Source organism: Eublepharis macularius, chromosome 2, assembly GCF_028583425.1.
Source record: "Eublepharis macularius isolate TG4126 chromosome 2, MPM_Emac_v1.0, whole genome shotgun sequence".
Lineage (NCBI taxonomy): Eukaryota > Metazoa > Chordata > Lepidosauria > Squamata > Eublepharidae > Eublepharis > Eublepharis macularius.
In genome coordinates this window covers 186,058,141-186,077,117 of record NC_072791.1, presented here as the reverse complement: position 1 = coordinate 186,077,117, position 18,977 = coordinate 186,058,141, and the positions used below count along the sequence as shown (strand labels likewise).

General features: G+C 40.2%; 1 protein-coding gene across 42 annotated transcripts in view; it reads left to right on the top strand.

Moving 5' to 3' along the window:
• Positions 1-18,977, top strand: part of NEB (nebulin) — a 219,199-nt gene that overhangs the window by 135,899 nt on the left and 64,323 nt on the right. For all 42 annotated transcript variants that reach the window (XM_054971307.1, XM_054971310.1, XM_054971326.1 and 39 more), the window contains 17 exons: positions 357-464; positions 558-671; positions 2,050-2,247; positions 3,282-3,386; positions 3,940-4,044; positions 4,695-4,802; positions 5,517-5,624; positions 5,965-6,072; positions 8,109-8,213; positions 8,310-8,414; positions 8,655-8,753; positions 12,744-12,854; positions 13,428-13,532; positions 15,232-15,336; positions 17,042-17,146; positions 17,931-18,035; positions 18,580-18,684. In XM_054971307.1, coding sequence (XP_054827282.1) covers positions 357-464; positions 558-671; positions 2,050-2,247; positions 3,282-3,386; positions 3,940-4,044; positions 4,695-4,802; positions 5,517-5,624; positions 5,965-6,072; positions 8,109-8,213; positions 8,310-8,414; positions 8,655-8,753; positions 12,744-12,854; positions 13,428-13,532; positions 15,232-15,336; positions 17,042-17,146; positions 17,931-18,035; positions 18,580-18,684 — 1,899 coding nt within the window. The remainder of the gene's footprint in view (positions 1-356; positions 465-557; positions 672-2,049; positions 2,248-3,281; positions 3,387-3,939; positions 4,045-4,694; positions 4,803-5,516; positions 5,625-5,964; positions 6,073-8,108; positions 8,214-8,309; positions 8,415-8,654; positions 8,754-12,743; positions 12,855-13,427; positions 13,533-15,231; positions 15,337-17,041; positions 17,147-17,930; positions 18,036-18,579; positions 18,685-18,977) is intronic.

The following is an 18,977-nucleotide window of genomic DNA, read 5'->3' as shown; positions in this document are numbered from 1 at the left end:
CAGCCAAGGTATTTAGAGAGATAAGTTTCTCTGTACTTGCCAGACAAATATGCAAATCATCATCCTCAAAGATCAGAGCAAATGTGTATGAGCTTGGTTATTATTGAGGAGCATTGCAAACTAAACCTAGAAATGATCATCTTCAAGGATGGATAATCTCCATGGATGGCTTGCTGTAAGGCTAGTTGCTTAATAAGATAAAAAGTAAATGAAAATAATTTGATCATTTTCACCCATACATCCTGATTTTTGTAGCAAATACTCTTAAAGCAACCTTCATAAAGCAATACATACTATATTAAGGTAGATTTTTTTCAAGGCTATAAATAGAATTGTTTTAATTCTCTCCTTTTCAGAACCTGTACAAAAAAGCCTGGGAAAAAGTGAAGTCTGTTAGCTTCACGTTGCCTCCTGATGCTGTACCATTTGTTCGTGCCAAAGAACTGAAGCATAATGCCAGTATTGTAAGTATTGCATTCTAGCTATACATTGGTGCATTAGCTGTACAAATATTCCGCAACCGTAAGCAACTTGATTTCCATTTTCTTTCTGTACAGGTCAAGTATCGGGAGGAATATGATAAGTTTAAAGCACTTTACACTCTTCCAAGAGGAGTTCAGGATGATCCGAATACTGCAAGATGTCTAAAAGTTGGCAAATTGAATATTGATGTAAGGATTTTTTAAAAAAAATAAGCAATTGAATTTTACACCAGGCAAGGTCCAGAAGCTAGTTTTAGGTATTGAAATATGAATTCTTTGAGTAGTAGGAAGTTCAGCAGTGTTATGTTGTACATGTTGTGTACTATAATATCTGTCTTATTTACAAACTTTCAAGCAGAGCATACTGGAAGCAATAGCTTCCTACAGAAGGTAGCAAAACCACCAGTCCTGCACCAGATTGCCAAAGAAAGTAACTGAATGGACTTCTGTAGCCCTCTCAGGGTACTTCCAGACCAGCTTCATATGTAAAAAGGGCTTAACACCAGTAAGGATAACTTCCCCTATTTTATGAACCTTTTAAAAATGGTTTTTCCCTCTTATTTTCGTATTTCATACTTTGAAATTTTTTTAAAGAAAAGTTATAGATTAGCTATCTAGACGAAATAGAGTACAAGATGTTAGTAACTAGACATTAAAATACACATAAGAATAATAACTCACCATTTTGTCACCTATACCTAAGCTCTTATGTATTTCTTGGTAGTGATAGCAGGATCTAATGTTGAAAACTAAGTCTCCTACACTGGCGTTGTTAGACATATGTTCTCTGGCTTTGCCTAATGAGATTTGTATTTTAATTGTTACAATCCTTATTTCTGAAAGCTTCTCTGAATACAGTTTCATGAGGGGGAGTGTAAAATCCTAAAACAAATAAACAATACCTTCCCAAGGAATCGAGGTATATTTGGATCTCGGAATTAATGGGGGGAAATTGGTTTACCCATTTAAAACTTTCTATGAACACCATATTCTGGTTATGCCTCCTCCCAGAGGTGCGGTGTTTTGCCCTGTTTCTCCCCTCCCCCATGTATTAAAACCCAAAAACTAATATTTAGGTGTTAGGGTCATTCTAACCCCCATATAAACTTAAAACTGAAAGTACTACACATAAATGTATATGGGCATCTAGTCGCCCCAAGAAATGCTGAAAATCTTATTTTAGCACTCTTTCCATGTATTTATATAGATGGATTAAATCCTGTTATCTCAGTTTATAGAATGGTAGAGCAAATAGTGGAAACTAAATTTCTCTCCATACTTTATTTTGCAAAAACATCACCACAACATATGTTGTGGTGATGTTTTTGCAAAATAAAGTATCTATATATGTTGTGTAAAAACATCACCACACACATATTTGGGGGTAGAAAGTACCCCAAGGGAAAGCCAGTGTTTGCAATATGAATTGTCATGTACATAGTAGCAGCAATTTAATTTACACTAATTCTAATTCGTTTCTCTTAGAAAATATCTAGGGGTAAAATATTTTAAATATGGGATCTTTTAAAACTGTGACTCATTTATGTTTTTTTTTTAAACTTTATAGCGCTTATACAGAGAAACCTATGAAAAGAACAAGGCCAAAATCCACATTGTACCAGACATGGTTGACATTGTATCTGCTAAGGACACTCAGAAGAAAGTCAGTGAAATCGATTATCGTATCCATCTGCATGAGTGGGCCAACATCGCAGATCCTCATGCCAATGCTCACGCTCGTAAAGTCAATGACCAGCTTAGCGATGTAAGTCAGCAACCTATATTGTGTCTTTTGATGTGAAATATTGCATTAGCATATGATAACAAAAAGGAGCATTGATGGTGCAACATATCATCTTTGGTTGCATCATTGCTGGGTTCTCTAAATACAGGCTAAAATGATAGTTTGCTGCTAATGGTTTATGCTTCAAGGTGCCTGTCAAAGAACCCCTGTTCAGCTACAAGATTCAAATGAGGAACAGTTTAATCTCCCTCTCCTTCAGCTGCTGCTCAATTGTAGTTGCAGGGAAAAGATGAGGTGAATTTTTTTTAAAAATGTTAAGTTAACAGAAGCTAGGACAAGAACATCCAGAGACAAGTAATCAGAAGAAGGCTGTAAAATAAACAATATACTGCCACAGAGCATCCTAGTAGAAGAGTATGCAGAGAAGAAGGCTTCAGGGAATTTTAGCAAGGGTCTCTGAAGAAATTTCATAGAAATCAAGACCTGATTGAGGGGAGCTTGCATTTTGTGGTGAGACAAATTCTAAGAAGGCTGCTCGAGAGACAGAGTGGCTACAATAAGTGGAAGAAGTGTTTTTGTGTGCTGAAAACCAGGAACCTAAGGAAACAAAGCTGTAAAGAAAGGAGAAGCAAACAGGAAGTAGGCCTGGGGCAAAACTACACATAGAAACAGGAAGACCTGTGCATTACTGACCAGAAGGAAGTTGGCAAGCTCTTGAAGAATCTTGTCAGTTTGGGCTTCTATAGTTTTTGCCATAATTTTGTCCATATTTCTAGCTTTAGGCTACAGTTCTCACAGACAATACCTGACAGCCGAGATGACTGAAGAAAAATGAAATGGGAATTCATAGCGGCATTGCCAGAGATATCTGCTTTTCAAAAGAAATGATTTACAAATCATTTGCTATCTAATTAGGGGATGTTTAGTGAAATCAGCATGATCTACAAAGCTACCTTCCTATGATGAATGAAGGATGTGATTATTATGTAATGCATCTTCTTTTTATTACTATGAAATTCTCCTTATTTCTCTTTCTTGCCCATCTACTAATCTAGATTGTATATAAAGATGACCTCAACTGGCTGAAAGGAATTGGTTGCTTTGTTTGGGATACTCCTGAAATTCTCCATGCCAAACATGCCTATGACCTTCGCAATGATGTAAGTATTGGGCTTTCAACAACAGCTTAGCCTCTGTCCTGATTTGCTTCCTGGATTTGGGCACATATCAGTTCAAAGACCATCAAAAATGTCTGCATGCTAGGTGCAGCTAGTCAGGTTGTGAGAACTGCTCTGTGAACAAACTTATTTCTTTAGAAGCACAAATGCTAAGAATCCTTGGGCAGTTGTCAGCTCCCAGATGGTGCCATATGGTGGAATAGTCCTGTTGGCACTCATCATGCTGCTTCATCAACTTGCAGAAACTTTAATTTTTCCTACATGGAAGTGCTATCCATGTATCACATCTGAAGTAACTTGCAGCCCTGCTTTTTGCTGGTATGGACTTGTGAAGGACCATCAACCCGTTTCTCTCTATAATTTGGGGAAGGGAGGCTCCAAGAAAGCTGGTAAATACAGCTTGTATATTTGGAATACAAGGATATAGTGTTTACTTGAAGAAAAGCTGCTAGATAGAGGAAGCATTTGAAAAGCATAGTCATACATTACAGACTTGGAGTATATTAAAAAATACTAATACCCTTCTTTTTCATAGATCAAATACAAATCAAAGGCTGAGAAACTGAAAAGCAACTATACAGTGGTCACAGACACACCAGTGTATGTTCAAAATGTCCTTAGTGGCAAGAATCTGAGTGATGTAAGTATGATTTTTTAAAATTTAATCTCGGCTTTTCTATCTTGTACCTATTTTTTCTGCAATACATTGTTCAGCATTAGTTTTCATCTTCCTTTTGCTCCCCTAACAACACCACTTCAGTGATATCTCACACCTGCACCAGCAGGTTGTGTATTATATTCAGCATTGCAGTCAGCCTTTTGCCTCCAAGAATTTGTTAATTTCCTAGTCTTGATTATTCTAATACATCTAATATAGTTATCCTGAACATAAGTAGAGACAATCCAACACAGGATTCAACAGTTACACAAGTTCCTCAGCTTGTGATACAAGTGGAGAGATGCAATAGTAACTATTTCACATGCCCACTGGAATTGCAAGCTATATGAGAAGCAGTTGTGTAACCAGCTTTTTAAAAAAAATCTGTATAATACATTTTCAGGATCTCCTTGCCCATTGTATCTGCACATGGCATTCATAATCATAACCCATGCCCTAGCTACAGGAAATAGAGTTAATTTAATGTACGTTTTCCTAGCATTAATGTATTTTTTCCTTGTAAAGAAATCTTGCCTTCTGCATTTCAAAATTTGGACCAATCTGTGTGTCCAGTCAGTATACAAGAAGGAAAAGAGTGAGCCAGCTTTCACTTAACTTGCTCTATTCTTTAGGCTGTTTACCACCACGACTATGTACATCACATTAAAGGGAAATATACGCCTGTTGATAAGACAGTGGATTTGGAACGAGCAAATAATGCGTACAAGATACAGTGTGAAGTAAGTGCCTGGACTGTGTTTCTGAATTGGAGGGGGGATGGGAAGGAGGATGCAGTGGGATAAGTGGCATGGTGCTATAAAAGAAGACAATGAATAGATATTTGAATAATAAAAAAGACCAAATTCTGCTCTTGGAAGTTTAACATGAATGCTATCCTTTTAAAGGATATTTTGTATATTTGGATATTTGTATTTCCAAATCATAACATCAAAGGAAAAAAATCTTTTACAAAATAGTTACTCATTTAAATTGTCATGTAGGCGCATACCTTGTCTTGCAACCATAGGTCATCATAGGTCACTGTCTGTTCCCTGCAGCTGTAATATATGCCATATAAATGCTTGTACATGGGGAATAGTAGACTAGTGGCTGTGATTAGAGCACAGGTGGCACAGGTGTGAGGTGATGGAAGGGATGGGAGACTGGAGGGACCAATCCGAGAAGCCACGTGTCCCACAAAGCCTGCTGAGGAACTGGGCCACAAAAAATGAGAGGTATCAGTATCGTGTGAACTGAAAAGATCTGCTCTGGCTGTAGGCTTTTCTAAGACAGGCCTTTTTTCCAAAGCCATAACTTTTTTCCAAAGCCATAACTCTCACCATGGAACAGTGTAATAAAATCAGTTAATTCCAGAAATGTTAATGACTAATGGATTCAGATTTGTTTAAAAATCAAGACGTTGTTTCAAATAAATCTTGGTGTTTTTTTAATAGGGTCTCTACCGAAATGCTGGTTTACATGCACTTCCCACTGGATATACACTCCCTCCAGATACGCCTGGTTTCAAGCATGCTAAACATGCTCAGTACATTGGTAGCTATGTAAGTAGTTGTCTAAATAATTTTAAAAATTCTTCATTTTCAACTTCTGTACTGTTCTAGATTATTAAAAAATGAACAAATGGGCAGAATTATACAAATAAATGTACAATGAATTAGAACAGTTTGAATTCATAATGTTACAGTAAGAACATTACAAAATAGTTTGAAGATTGTCTATAGTTGTTATAGTAAAATAATATTAAATGAAATAGATAACTATCTCTTATGTTCCCTATTCATATTACTCTGTTATCAGTTACCATGTTATATTCATTTGGCTGCAACAGGGCATTCATACATAAAGATATATTAATCTGATATAGTTTATTTTATGTTTCAGTTGAAATATAAGGAAGTTTATGAACATATCAAGGACAAAGGCTACAATTTTGGACCCAAAGCTGTGCCCTTTGTAAATATAAGGAAGGTCAATAAGATTCTCAATGAGGTAAGCAAATAGTATTTATAGAAAAGTCCATGAATGTAGTACCTGACTATGCAAAATTCCCTAAAATTGCTGCAGGGTTCTACAATAACAGATGTATCATAATATTATTGTTTTATAATGTACATTACATTATTTCATAAAATCTCTATTCTTATATTGGAAACGTTAAGTGATTGTAACATGTCTGTAGGTAAATATTAACCAATCCTTGAATTATGTATATTTGCTGTTAAGAGTTCATGGTGTTATGTTCAAGTTCGGTTTATTGTATATAGCCTTTGGCTGTTACAAATTTACATTATCATCAACAGTGAGGGATACAAATTGTGTACAAACTATGAATCAGCGAATACACAGAGAATAGGATGTAGTGCCAGGAACAAGTTTTAAAATATATCTACAAACTCACTACAATGGGAATAATAAAAAGAACAATTGTCTAGGTAACCTCCCTTCGCTTTGCCACCTTGGAGCGGATGTTCTTTGCAGCAAGGGCAAATAATGAAACTCTGTAGGACATGGCGTTATGTTGATTCTTAAATTGGGTGTTTTAATTTTTAAACTGAGTGGGTTTTTTTTAACCAGTAAGACTTATTTTATTTTGGTTTTAATTGTAAATGTTTTTAATCTACTATTGTAAGCCACCTTGAACCATAACAAAAAGGCAGGGTAAAAATGTTTAAACAAATAAACATAAACAAATACATCCTATTGGCAGAGAAGTAAATTGATTTTTCTTGCTTGCTTCCATCAACATGGGAGAATGAGAACATCTAGGAAGATTCAATCGAATACTAAATTACCGTTGATGTTAATATCAAGTACAGTGCAGCAAACTGTGTTGCAGGCATCAGAATTTCCCAGAATATTTCATTATCTCTTTAATACTGATTTTGGCAGAGGTGGTTCAGCTATGCTCACATGCCTTTGTATCCACAGATTGACTCCATCCATTGAAAAGCATGTGGATATTTTAAGCCCAGGGTGTGGAGTACCCATGATCCAGCCACTTTGCTGAAGCTTACATGCTTACTTACATGTTTATTTATTCCTAGCCATTCTTTGTCCATATGGACTTAAGGTAGCTTACAAAAATTAAAATCAATAACAACAGGAAAAAAACACATTAGAAATAAATAGTGGAGACAAACCTCCTTTAAAGCTTAACTACTTGGGCAACCCTACATAGAGCACATTACAGTAGTCTAGCTATAAGATTACTATAGGATGAGTTAGCATGGTCATGTCAGCCGCCTCCAAAAAGGGAGGCAGGTTCCACGTAAGATAAAACTGAAAGTAAGAACTCTTAGCAAATTACCCCACTTGTTTTCCTAATAGAAGGATAGAACATGCCCCCCACCCCCCAGACTCTTAACCAGTTCTGCCAGTTTAACCCCATTAAGACTTGGTCATAGATCCAGAGGAGTTAGCTGTGTTAGTCTGTGGTAGCAAAATCAAAAAGAGTCCAGTAGCACCTTTAAGACTAACCAATCTTATTGTAGCATAAGCTTTCGAGAATCAAGTTCTCTTCGTCAGATGCATAGTATCGACCAGTTTCTGTACTATACATCTGACGAAGAGAACTTGATTCTCGAAAGCTTATGCTACAATAAAATTGGTTAGTCTTAAAGGTGCTACTGGACTCTTTTTGATTAAGACTTGGGTGTGTCATACCCTGCAGGACATTAGCCTTACCAGCCAGCATCACCTTGATCTTGTCTAAACTCGACTTTAAGGAAGCAGGAATGGATCTAGTTAGTGTCTGGATAGATCTTCTGTGAAACCTCTGTATGAGTCTATGCAAGTCTACTCAGAAGTAAATCCTATGTTATTCAATGGGGCTTACTCCTAGGAAAGTGTTCTTAAGGTTGCAGCTCATGTTAGTTTAAGTTCCATAATGAAAGGAAAGTGGGAAACAAAGGTAAGCATTAAATAAAAAAGCTCAGAGTTTGCAAAGCATTCTAGATCAGGGAACTGGTAACTAGCAGAATTGTATTGGTTTAAGTGAGAATGGAACTCTTTCTTCTATTTTACAGAGACTATATCGGGATACATACCACAAAAATAAGGACAAAATTCACACCACACCCGATACGCCAGAAATCCGCCAAGTGAAAGCTACCCAAGAAGCTGTGAGTGATGTAAGTATCAGTTAATCAGTTGAAAATCAAAATTATTGTGCAAACTTGATATGCAAAGAACCACCCCCTCATTTCTCCCTTCTTTTTCTCTTTCAGCTGATCTACAAAACTGACTTCTTCAAGATGCAAGGGCACTTGATCTCCCTTCCATATACTCCTCAAACCATGCACAGCCGTTATGTTGGAGAGATTACAAGTGATGTAAGATTGCACTCTACATTTAACTCAGCTAAATAGATTGATCCCTTTGTTTATTTAGGGTTGCCAGCGCACAGATAGGAACCAGCAGAAGACTTAATGGCTGTGAGGGGCCTTGCTGGTAATGCGCTTGTTGGTGATGCGCTGACTTTCTAGATCATACCTCATTGTCTCAGCCATTATGCTATACCTCTTCCCAAAGAGATAAGATCTATACTAAAAAAACTATTATTTTTTTGGCAGATTAAATACAAAACAGATCTGGAATGGCTGAAAGGCCTGGGCTGCTTCCTGTATGATACTCCTGATATGGTCCGTGCTCGGCACTTGCGCAACCTCTGGGTGAGTTTCCTTTTCTGTAACCAAGAATTTTTGATGCATCCAAATACCAAGATCTGAAAACCACATTCTTTAAGACACCACTAACGTGAAATAATACTAGACTGAGTAACAGATTAGATTGCTATTTCTTCCCAAAATTATTGCAGAATGTGAAGCTGTATGTCAGCCAGTGAGATTCTTTCTTGGATGATAGAAGTTGTATGTAGTATCACTTAGCTCTTATACAGTCCTCTTTGTCATTATGGACATCAATGTGTTCCACATTCATGGAAAGCTTACTGGTGGTATTAGCTCTCCACTCCAAAGCATTAGCACTTTCTTCCCCCAGGACCAATGGTCATGCAGTGCTGGCAAAAAGTCTCAAGTTTTCCCCTGTCTCTTCTGCAACTTTAGATCAAGAGTTTGTAATTTGGGGAGTGTATATAGGCTTAGTTGAGTTAATATTATTGTTAATAGTAATTTTGTATCATTTTTCAGTAAATAAAATGCTTTACATTCTTATTTATCTCAACTTTGGGGGAGGCTCAGGTAAAAGATAATAAGGGAGCATAGTGAACTTCATTGCTTACCATGGTTAAATATGGCTTCTCCATCTATGATACAATCTGTTGCACCTCTCTGTTTCAATTAAAAGAACGTCAGGGGGTCAGATGAACACATTTACAGCCTCTGTCTTTTGCAGATGACAGATATGTTGAACTGGTGCACAAAATACCTACAGTCCTTGTGCTGATTGCTACCAGTACAGATTGACTGGTAGGATCAATGTGTATGCCATTGCAGCAGTACAGCCAAACCAGCAGTTTTAGCCATGGGCTGGTTAGTTCTTTTTCTGTAACATACTCCTCCTCTCCCGTGCTTCCTGCTGAATATCCTTTAGTCTCTTGGAGACTCTGGATGCAACTTTAACATGCTATTTCTATGTGCTTGGTGAATACAGATTTGTCCTCTACTGCAAATTATACCACTGTAGTCTTACAGCTCAGTCCTAAACCATGAGACAGCGCCGTTGCTCATGCATGGACATAAATGCAGCAGCACCCCACTCCTCCCTATGGACTTTTGCTGGAGAGTCCCACTGGCAGCCAAGCTCAGCGAGGCGAGGCACAGCTGCAGCCAAGAGCAGTCGCCTGCTGTTCCCCTGACAACCCCGCCCACACCAGCTAATGGCTGCACTGCTCCCCTGAGAGGCGAGCAAGGGGAAAGCAGAGGCACAGCCAATGGGGAGGGTGCAATCCCCACTGCTCACCAACACCCCCTTGTCAGGGAGCAGACATCCCTGCCGGGGAGAGGGGGCAAAGGTAACACTGAAGGTGCGGATTGGACACCCACCCTCTTGCCCGTCCAGTCTCTATTTCTGATGAGGGCCTGGCCGGTGGCTGCAACTTGGTGCACCAGCAAATCCCCTCATTGCTGCTGCCGCCACCACCACAAGAAACAGGTGCCCCCTCCCTGAAAAGTAGGGCCAGATAGTAGAGAACTGATCTCTGTTGCCTGGAGATCAGTTATAATTCTGGGAGATCTCCAGCTACCACCGGGAGACTGGCAACCCTAATTAGTCCCCAGGTTCCAGAGAGGCAGGTGGGGGGGAAGGCAGGTCCTTCAATGAGTGACAGGAATGCCCATTTGGAAACCACGTGGGAGGCCAGAAGGCCGATTGGAAGCAAGGGGAATGAAAAGCGCCCACAAACTTGCGGCAGCACCACTTGAACACATCACTGCATCTCTACGATGCAAGAACGCGGGTTGGACCTTGATAGCCATGCCCCCCACAGCGTGGACTGACAGCTCCTCCCCACGCTAGATTTCCCAAGTCCATCCCTGCTTCTGCAAACAGCAAAAAGGAGGGGAATGCCCAGTAACTACACCCCCTCCACCCCCTGGCAGCAACTTCCCACATGCAGCGACCGTCTTCCTGGCTTATTAGATCCCAGCAGGTCAGACTATCAGAGAATGAAAGTCCTCAGTGCTCCCCCCCTCCCCGCAGACATTCATGGGCCACACTTCAGTTCCCACCCCACTGTCTGAAGTTACATTGAGGAGAGGAAGGGGGCAGGGAGGCTGGACGGGGCACCACTTGCAGTGATGTGTGAGAGGACATTCCGACAGGGAGTTGAGGGGCTGGCTACTGGCAATGTCAGGCAGGCATGCAAACACAGCAGTTTGTTGTTTTTCAACATGTTTTATTAAACTGGAAAAAGTGCCAATGTCCCTTGGCTGGAAAGGGAGCCAAGGCTGTTTGCGCAGCCCTTGTTCTGTGCTCCCAGGGCTGAGGCTGAGATGCGGATTGCCTTGGGAAACTGCTCCCTGGGCTGAATCTGAATGGCACTCACGGAGGATTACCGTGTGTGTGTGTGTGCTGAAGCAGACATGCTCTGTCATCTCCCGGATGAGTCACAACGCGCTTGCAAGGGAAAGAGACACATGTGTTGCAAGTAACCCAGCCCAGTCCATGGCCAAGGCCAAGCCCACACTCCAACATCTGGGAAGATGCACATAGTAGAGAGCAGCAGTGGCAGCCCCACAGGTGCAGCTAGCAACCAGATGATGCATGACCCTCTGGCGAGGAAGCGCTCTGCCTTGGGGTGATTTTACCTTTAAGGGAGAAAGTCAACAGGTAGTTACAAACACCTGGTCAAGAGTAGTTTTCTGGGCAAATGCCTCTGGGGCAGGCAGGGGCTGCCGTCACTGTCACCTTCTCCGCTGAGCCTCACCTGAAGAAGCTAGTGATCAGGCGAGTTCAGGTGATGGGGCAGCCGGCACAAATCAGCGAGCTGGGTTAGCCACTGTCCCATCTCCTTCTTACCTGTAAGTGCTCCCTCGCTTCTTATTGAGCTGGAACTTCAGAGTCAGATAACCTGCAAGGAGACTTGAGTGGTTATTGTTAGTTAGCCAGACATTCTGGACTTTGCCCTTCTTCCCTTGAACGAGTGCAAAGTTCTCCCAGTTTTCCCGCTAAGTCCCCTCTAGTGCACTTCTGCCTCATGTACAAAGTCCCCATGGCAGAAGGCAGATGGGCAGCGCCTTCGGCCATGTGCTCACTACCTGAGGTCATGAGCAGCGCAGCTAGACGTTTTGTAGGGTGCATGAGCAGGTGATTGGGTGTGGGGAGGGGGGCTCGCCCATCCCAGAAGTGCACGCGGATTGCCTCCCCATGGTAGTTTCCATCCTATGCTCCTTCGGGCTGCAGGGGTGGGGCTGGGTGCCAGGAGAGGGGCCCGAGTTTTCCCCATTCAATGGGCACCTATGAGCTACGCCTCCTTTTTAGTGGTGTAACTTTCCGCCATTGCAGGGGGTGTTCCTGGGCCTGGAGTGGCTTTGGAAGCGGACTAACTCGCACTCTGCCCCCCAACTCACCCCATTCCACGCTGGTGTGGGAACTTGTGCCATATTTGCGCCTCTGCCTGGCTGCCAAGCGTGCCTGCTGGCGGCAAACCCATCTGTGGTAATGCACTTCAGGTGGGCGCTGGCGGAGAGGGGTTTATGTTGATATAAGAGCCATTTATGCCCGTGCAAGCTTCAGTTCTCTCCCTATGCACTCCCCCCCTTAGGATTGAGCTGCTCATGAAGATAAAGAGTTACTATGTTGCAGGCTAATGACAAAATAAAACTGTGATGGTAAATGGTAAATTTCAAAGTTTCATGTACAATTATATTTATTTATATTTACATCATTTATACTTCACCTTTTGCCACAATGGGGACCCAAAGCAGCTTACTTCTTTTCCTCTCCTCCATTTTATCCCCTGTGGGGTAGATTAGGCTGAGTGTGACTGGCACAGGCTCATCCAGCAAGTTTCCATGGTAGAGAGGGGATTTGGATCTGGATCCTAACCCAACAATTTAACGACTACACCATTCCGGGTCTCAATATTACCTGTTATACATTGCTGTTACTACATTAGCTTTCTTTGTTAGTTCTCAATTTACTTTTGCATTGTTGGGAATATTAGAGATTACATATTTTTACAGAAATGCTCTCTTTTTCAGTCACATTATGTGTACACCAATTCTGCAAAGAAACTGCAAGACAAATACCAGGTGGTTCTGGACACACCTGTATATAGGACTATCCAAGAGCTCAAGACCCATTTGAGTGATGTGAGTTTGACATTTGCAATCTTTCTATCATTAAAACGAATGTTTAACCGAAGAGGAATTTAAATGAAGTCTTGCTTAGATGAGTATAGTTACACACACACCTGAAGCTTGCCTGAAACTTACCCAGGTTAGAAACAAACAAAAAATAGTTGTCAGAAACAACTTTAGCAGCCAGAGTACTGTTAAATTCAAGCTGTGTTCGCTACAGAATTGGCTGAATTGACTTCACTCTGCCCATGTATGCTGCCAAGTCTTTTGAGATTAATAAAGCCTTATTTTTAGTGTAATCTGTCAAATAGTATAATTATTTTTTATTGTAATCTGTCAAAAATATGCATTATCCTACTATCTATAAATTGGATATGATAAGATTATCTTTAGGAAGCTAGGATTAGTGATATGAATGGATTCACATTGAACCAAATCAGAATTTGTTCTTAGTGGCAGTTGTTTTAACTATTTTGTATTTTCCTCTTCAGTGCATTAGATACGCTTTTGCTGTTTTAATTTTTTAACTAAAATTCGAAGATTTGTTTTTTAGAAGCCATAGCAGTTTTTTTGTGTTTCCTGCAGATTGTATACAGAGCTAGAGGCAATGAGCAAAAGACCAAGTACACTTCTATCCTGGATACACCAGATTTCCACAGGGCAAAAAAAGGGCAAAAACTACAGAGCAAGGTAAGCACCTTTAATTAACAGAAGTGAGGCTGGATGGCTTGTATGGAATTCAGTTCAATAAAGCACCACGCTCGTCACCATTGTCTAGTTAATTCAGTCGTTTGGAATGGAGAGGGTGACAAGATCTAACAATAAGAAATATGTACACGGTCCTACCGTCTTAGGTTGGAATCCGCCAACTTAATTAGGGAAAACAGGACATCAGGATGTATGTAATGATAACATACGGCTCCAACTTAGTTGTATTTGTATCAATTGCATAACCATGGCATAATCTTCAATAATGCCTTCATTATTCAGTGACCGTTTTCTTTAGTTGACAGTGACCCTTCCAAATGATGTGACTAATCAGAAGTCCCTTTCTCTTGTATTAGGTTAGGAAGGGGAATTCTGTGAGCTTTCCCTTTTTATACTCCAATGCATTCCATGTATGCTGCTTGCCATAGACATAACGTCAATCATGCATGACAGTGCCCTTGCACTGGCGCATATTCCATCAACCACTGTCTTTTGCTGTTGGGAGCAAAGAGTGATGGATTTCCTAGATCAAAAGGGTGCATTGTCTGCGTTTGGTTTTTTATTCATTTCCTTGCTCTTCATCCAAACTTCAAAGCAATTTGTGTTTTATGAACGAAACAAAATCTTCATCTTATCTGATGGTTGTTGGGGGTTTTCCGGGCTGTATTGCCGTGGTCTTGGCATTGTAGTTCCTGACGTTTCGCCAGCAGCTGTGGCTGGCATCTTCAGAGGTGTAGCACCAAAAGACAGAGATCTCTCAGTGTCTGAGAGACACTGAGAGATCTCTGTCTTTTGGTGCTACACCTCTGAAGATGCCAGCCACAGCTGCTGGCGAAACGTCAGGAACTACAATGCCAAGACCACGGCAATACAGCCCGGAAAACCCCCAACAACCATCGTTCTCCGGCCGTGAAAGCCTTCGACAAAACTTCATCTTATCTGTTTGAGTTTGATCCCATTCTTTGTGTTTCATCACCATCCCTAAGATTGACCAGAAGCATCCTCTTATTGATAACACTAGAGTGCCAGGTAAAGATGTCAAACATGCAAAAGAACTCATTTTCTTTTCTGGCACTGCTGGATCATGGTCAGAGGTGCCTCTGCAGCGTCAGGCCTTCTCTGATCTCACTGGTCCTCTTGGTTCCATGGCCTTGACTCTCCAGGCTTTTCCTCTGAGCAACTTGGAATCACTGGGCTAGTCAGAGGGGTTCATGACAAAGAATGCCCTTGATGCTGAGCAGCATTGTCCCAAACTTGGCACTGGCTTATAGTGCATCTGAGGAGGGTAATGAGCACCTCTCTGCACATTACCTGTGCAGGTGAGGATAAACAAGGGTGGTATAATTGCTGGCTGAGTTTGGAGCTAGGGTGGATTTGCTCAAATAATTGCAGCCATGGTAAGGCTGCCTAGGGCATCCCCCACTCCCTTAAAATAAGTTAGCATATTGTAATAAATTATGATGTTGATCAGACATTTCAATACCAGCCATTCTTTTGTCACATGTCATCATTTGGGAGGGGTTGCTTGAGATAAATGTTCCTGTACAGCTTTGTATGATGGCATGAAGCTTCATTGGTTCATATGATCTTTACTTTGTCAGAAGGTGAGTGGATGAATGTATAATGCCTTTGTTATGTGGAGTACTAATTTGACATTTCATAACCTCTGTCTTTTCTGCAGTATTTGTATGTAGAACTTGCCACCAAAGAAAGACCTCATCACCATGCTGGGGATCAGACACCTGCCTTGCAGCTTGCTAAGCATGTGAAGGACTTTGCCAGTGAGGTCAGGCCTTCTCTACTGTTCAGTGCTCTTTTAAGTGAAATGTGCATCTAGTATTGTAGAAAGTCCTGTGCAGAAAAGTCCTTGAGGACCCTACGAAGCATGTCTGAGCCTCTGTTTTGTTTGAGCCTTTTATTTGTTTCTGACTTACAAACTGGAAGTCCAAGTCAGGATGATTTGGAATCCTGGTTTATAGGCTGATGGAAGAGAGAGGAAAAGTGATTTCACCCCCTTCCCTCTCCTCCTGCAAGTCCCCTACCCTCACTGCTGTTAGTCCATGTGTGTCTCGTGACTTTGGGAATAAACTTCTCTGGGACTGGAAGGGGCTGTTAGAAGGGGGGAAGCTGAGCAAAAATCCACATCCGTCAGCACCTTCCACTGATAGATCATTGTATGCATCTCATTTTCAACACTGCAATGCATGGCAGGCTCACAAGCCTCCTAGTTGACTTTAATGGTAACAAAGAATGAAAACAAATGGTTTAAATATGGCTTCTCTAAGAGTTGTTCTGGATGACTCTTGTCAGGCTTGATTCAGGTATAGGTGTGCACTTAAAACTCCCGAGGCATCCAGTTAGCTTTCTTCTATCAGATTGTTTAATTCCTGGCAATAGGAAAACCTCAAGAATGCATTAGGTTGGTTGTGGGTATAGTACACAAGTGACACCTTTGCTTCCATTTTAATCTTTTATTCAATTTTGCATCTTTAAGGCTAACAAACTCAATACCATCCATTACTGAAACATTGCTCATTAAAGGAGAGCAATTACATATGTACGTAAATGCCATCAAGTCACAACTGACTTATGGTGACCCCAGCAAGGGGCTTTCAAGGCAAGTGAGAAGCAAAGATGGTTTGCCGTTGTGCAGAGTCTTCATTGGTGATCCCCCGTCCAAGTGCTGATCCTGCTTAGCTTCCGAGATCTGACAAGATCAGGCTATATACCATGCTGCCTTCCCTCCCAAAGGAGAGCAGTTGCATGAGTCCATAAAAATATCTTATCCAAAGATAAGCCTGTGACAAGCAAGGAAACCCATCTAAGAAGAAGCTCTCAAACAATTCAGCTTCCCTACTTGATAAGCACAAATTCTTGGCTAACTAATTATCTTATAACTTAAAACACCATACGGTTAACTGTATTTGAATATCTTCTTAAAATATATAAAATCTGTTAGTTCATTCTTGCTGCTTTTTATCTTAACAAAGTCTATTTAAAAACTGTGATTACAAGTTTTTCATTCTCATGAATATCTTGTGCCCTCAACTAATACACCCCATTTTTGAACTATATCTTTGCTTCTTTTTTCGGGCACTTCTGCTTCTGGGCCTCGACACTTAATTGATATATGTTCGATGGTTCCTAATCTACAAAATATCATTTAATTGTGTTACTTCTTTGATTCTTATCCCTCTCCAAGGTTATTTTATGTTGGGTCTCTAACTTCTCCTTTGGCATGTTTCGCTCAGAGGCTATACCAGTGTGCATAAACATCTTCCTCAATCTTTTGGTTAATTCTAGCAACTGTTCTCTTATGTTCCTGACCATATTTATGATAGAGGGAATTTAGTTTCTGGCATTCATTAACCATTATGTAACACAAATGCTTTTTAAGTTCCAGGTTGTGTGATGTTACTTCTGTATTAGATGAGCAATTTGATGTTAGTCATTTTTTTGTACTTTGCTTTTCTTTCCTTTGCACAATTTAGAAAAAATATAAAAGCAATTATGAGAAAATAAAGCACAAGTATGTAACGGTCCCTGATACACCAATCCTCATCAGAGCTAAGAAGGCTTACCTGAACGCTAGTGATGTAAGTGTTACCTATATGTATTCAATCATAATGAGGGAGACAGTGAGCTGAAAAATCATGAAATGAAAACTCAGTTTAGCTTAGCAGCAAGTTTTACCAAAATCAGAGAGGATGATTTCAGAGAAAATTACATATGCATGATTTAGATTAATTCCATACCCTATCTCTACATCTATGTATATCTACAGCTGTACATTTTTTAAAATGGAAAAAGAAACCCCACAAGGCTTTCTCCTAAACATTTCACAAATCATCCCTAAACAGCAGGTTCCCTTAGACAACTGTCTTTGTTAACCAAATATAAACCCGCTGGTGTTTGCGATGGAGTTCTCCCTAGGAAAGAAAGCACACAAGCCAGTGCACCTGGGATTAAAGTGCCGATCTCTAAGACAAATTTAATAGACAACTGTAACAACTGGATAATGAGTTTAGTCTTGTTGAAATGGGCAGATGAATTGGCAAAATTCTGATTATGAGATATTCATAGGTAGATGTGAAACAATGACGTTTCTTTGTAGAGACAGTTGCTTTGGTGGGAGAGAGGAAGGTATACTGTGGATTGGGTAAAACTAGAGTTATCCTGCTGTTATGATGTGGAATTCTTTGATGTTACATATGTTGGGATCTATATGCACAGCAGTTAGGCAGCTGGGTGAAAAATATCATTTTAGAAGTCATTGCTTATGGTGGTTATTTGGGGTTGAAGAACATTTTATGCCTTCAGCAATATGTGATAAATTCCATTAACTAACACCTTACTACATATTATACTTTTTTAAATCAGCTGCGCTACAAAGAAACCTTTGAACAAGCAAAGGGTAAATACCACACTGTGAAAGATGCCTTGGATATTGTGTACCATCGAAAAGTCACGGATGATATCAGCAAAGTATGTAATGTCTGTTCTGATTCATGAATATTGTCTTTCATGGCCAAGACTTATAATGGATTTTCATTACATGGATTTTCATTACATGGGAAGAGGAAGATAAAAATATATATTAAATATATATAGCGTTTTCCTAGGCCACACTTTTTGTGGGAGTGGTTTTATAGGACTTTTGTTGTAGCAGGGAGTGGCCTCTTAGCATCTTTGTTCTCTCTTTGATATCTGTCACATGCCCAGAATTTCAGCTTTTCCTTGGCCATTCTGCTTGACAGCACCAGTATTTCCTCAGTATTTGTTTCTCCCTTACTTCCCACTTCACTCCCACTCTGAGATTCTGCCATGTCACCAATACCTGCCCATTTGCCCTGCATCCTAAAGCCTGCTCAGTCTTACCCATTGACCCACCAATCCCTTTGTTCATAAAGCCACCCGTGTAAGGTGATATGATTGTGCCATTATATATTTGATGTGGAAAGATATATGGTTAGCATGTTGTGATTTTCATTTGTCTTGTATTTTTCACATTTTTTTGGAAAAAAATTAGGTGAAATATAAAGAAAAGTACATGAGCCAATTAGGAATCTGGAGATCGATCCCAGATCGGCCAGAACACTTTCACCATCGTGCTGTTTCTGATGCAGTCAGTGACGTAAGTGTGAATACATCCTGATAGTATCTGTACATAGCCTACTGTGTTGCTTAATAGGGTATAGAATGGCTCATTTAAAATATATTTTAAAAGTGTTTTGTTTCCTAATTCTATTTAACTTTCCCCCTTGTAGTGAGCAATGCAAATGATGTGATAGGGGGACAATCCCACCCGTCAGCTACTTAATGAAGACAAGAATTATAGATTTCAATAAAATTTGAAAATTTGAAATTAGTTTTTAATATAGCCTGTATATATCTTGAAAATCTAAGTTATGTGATGAGAAGCAACTA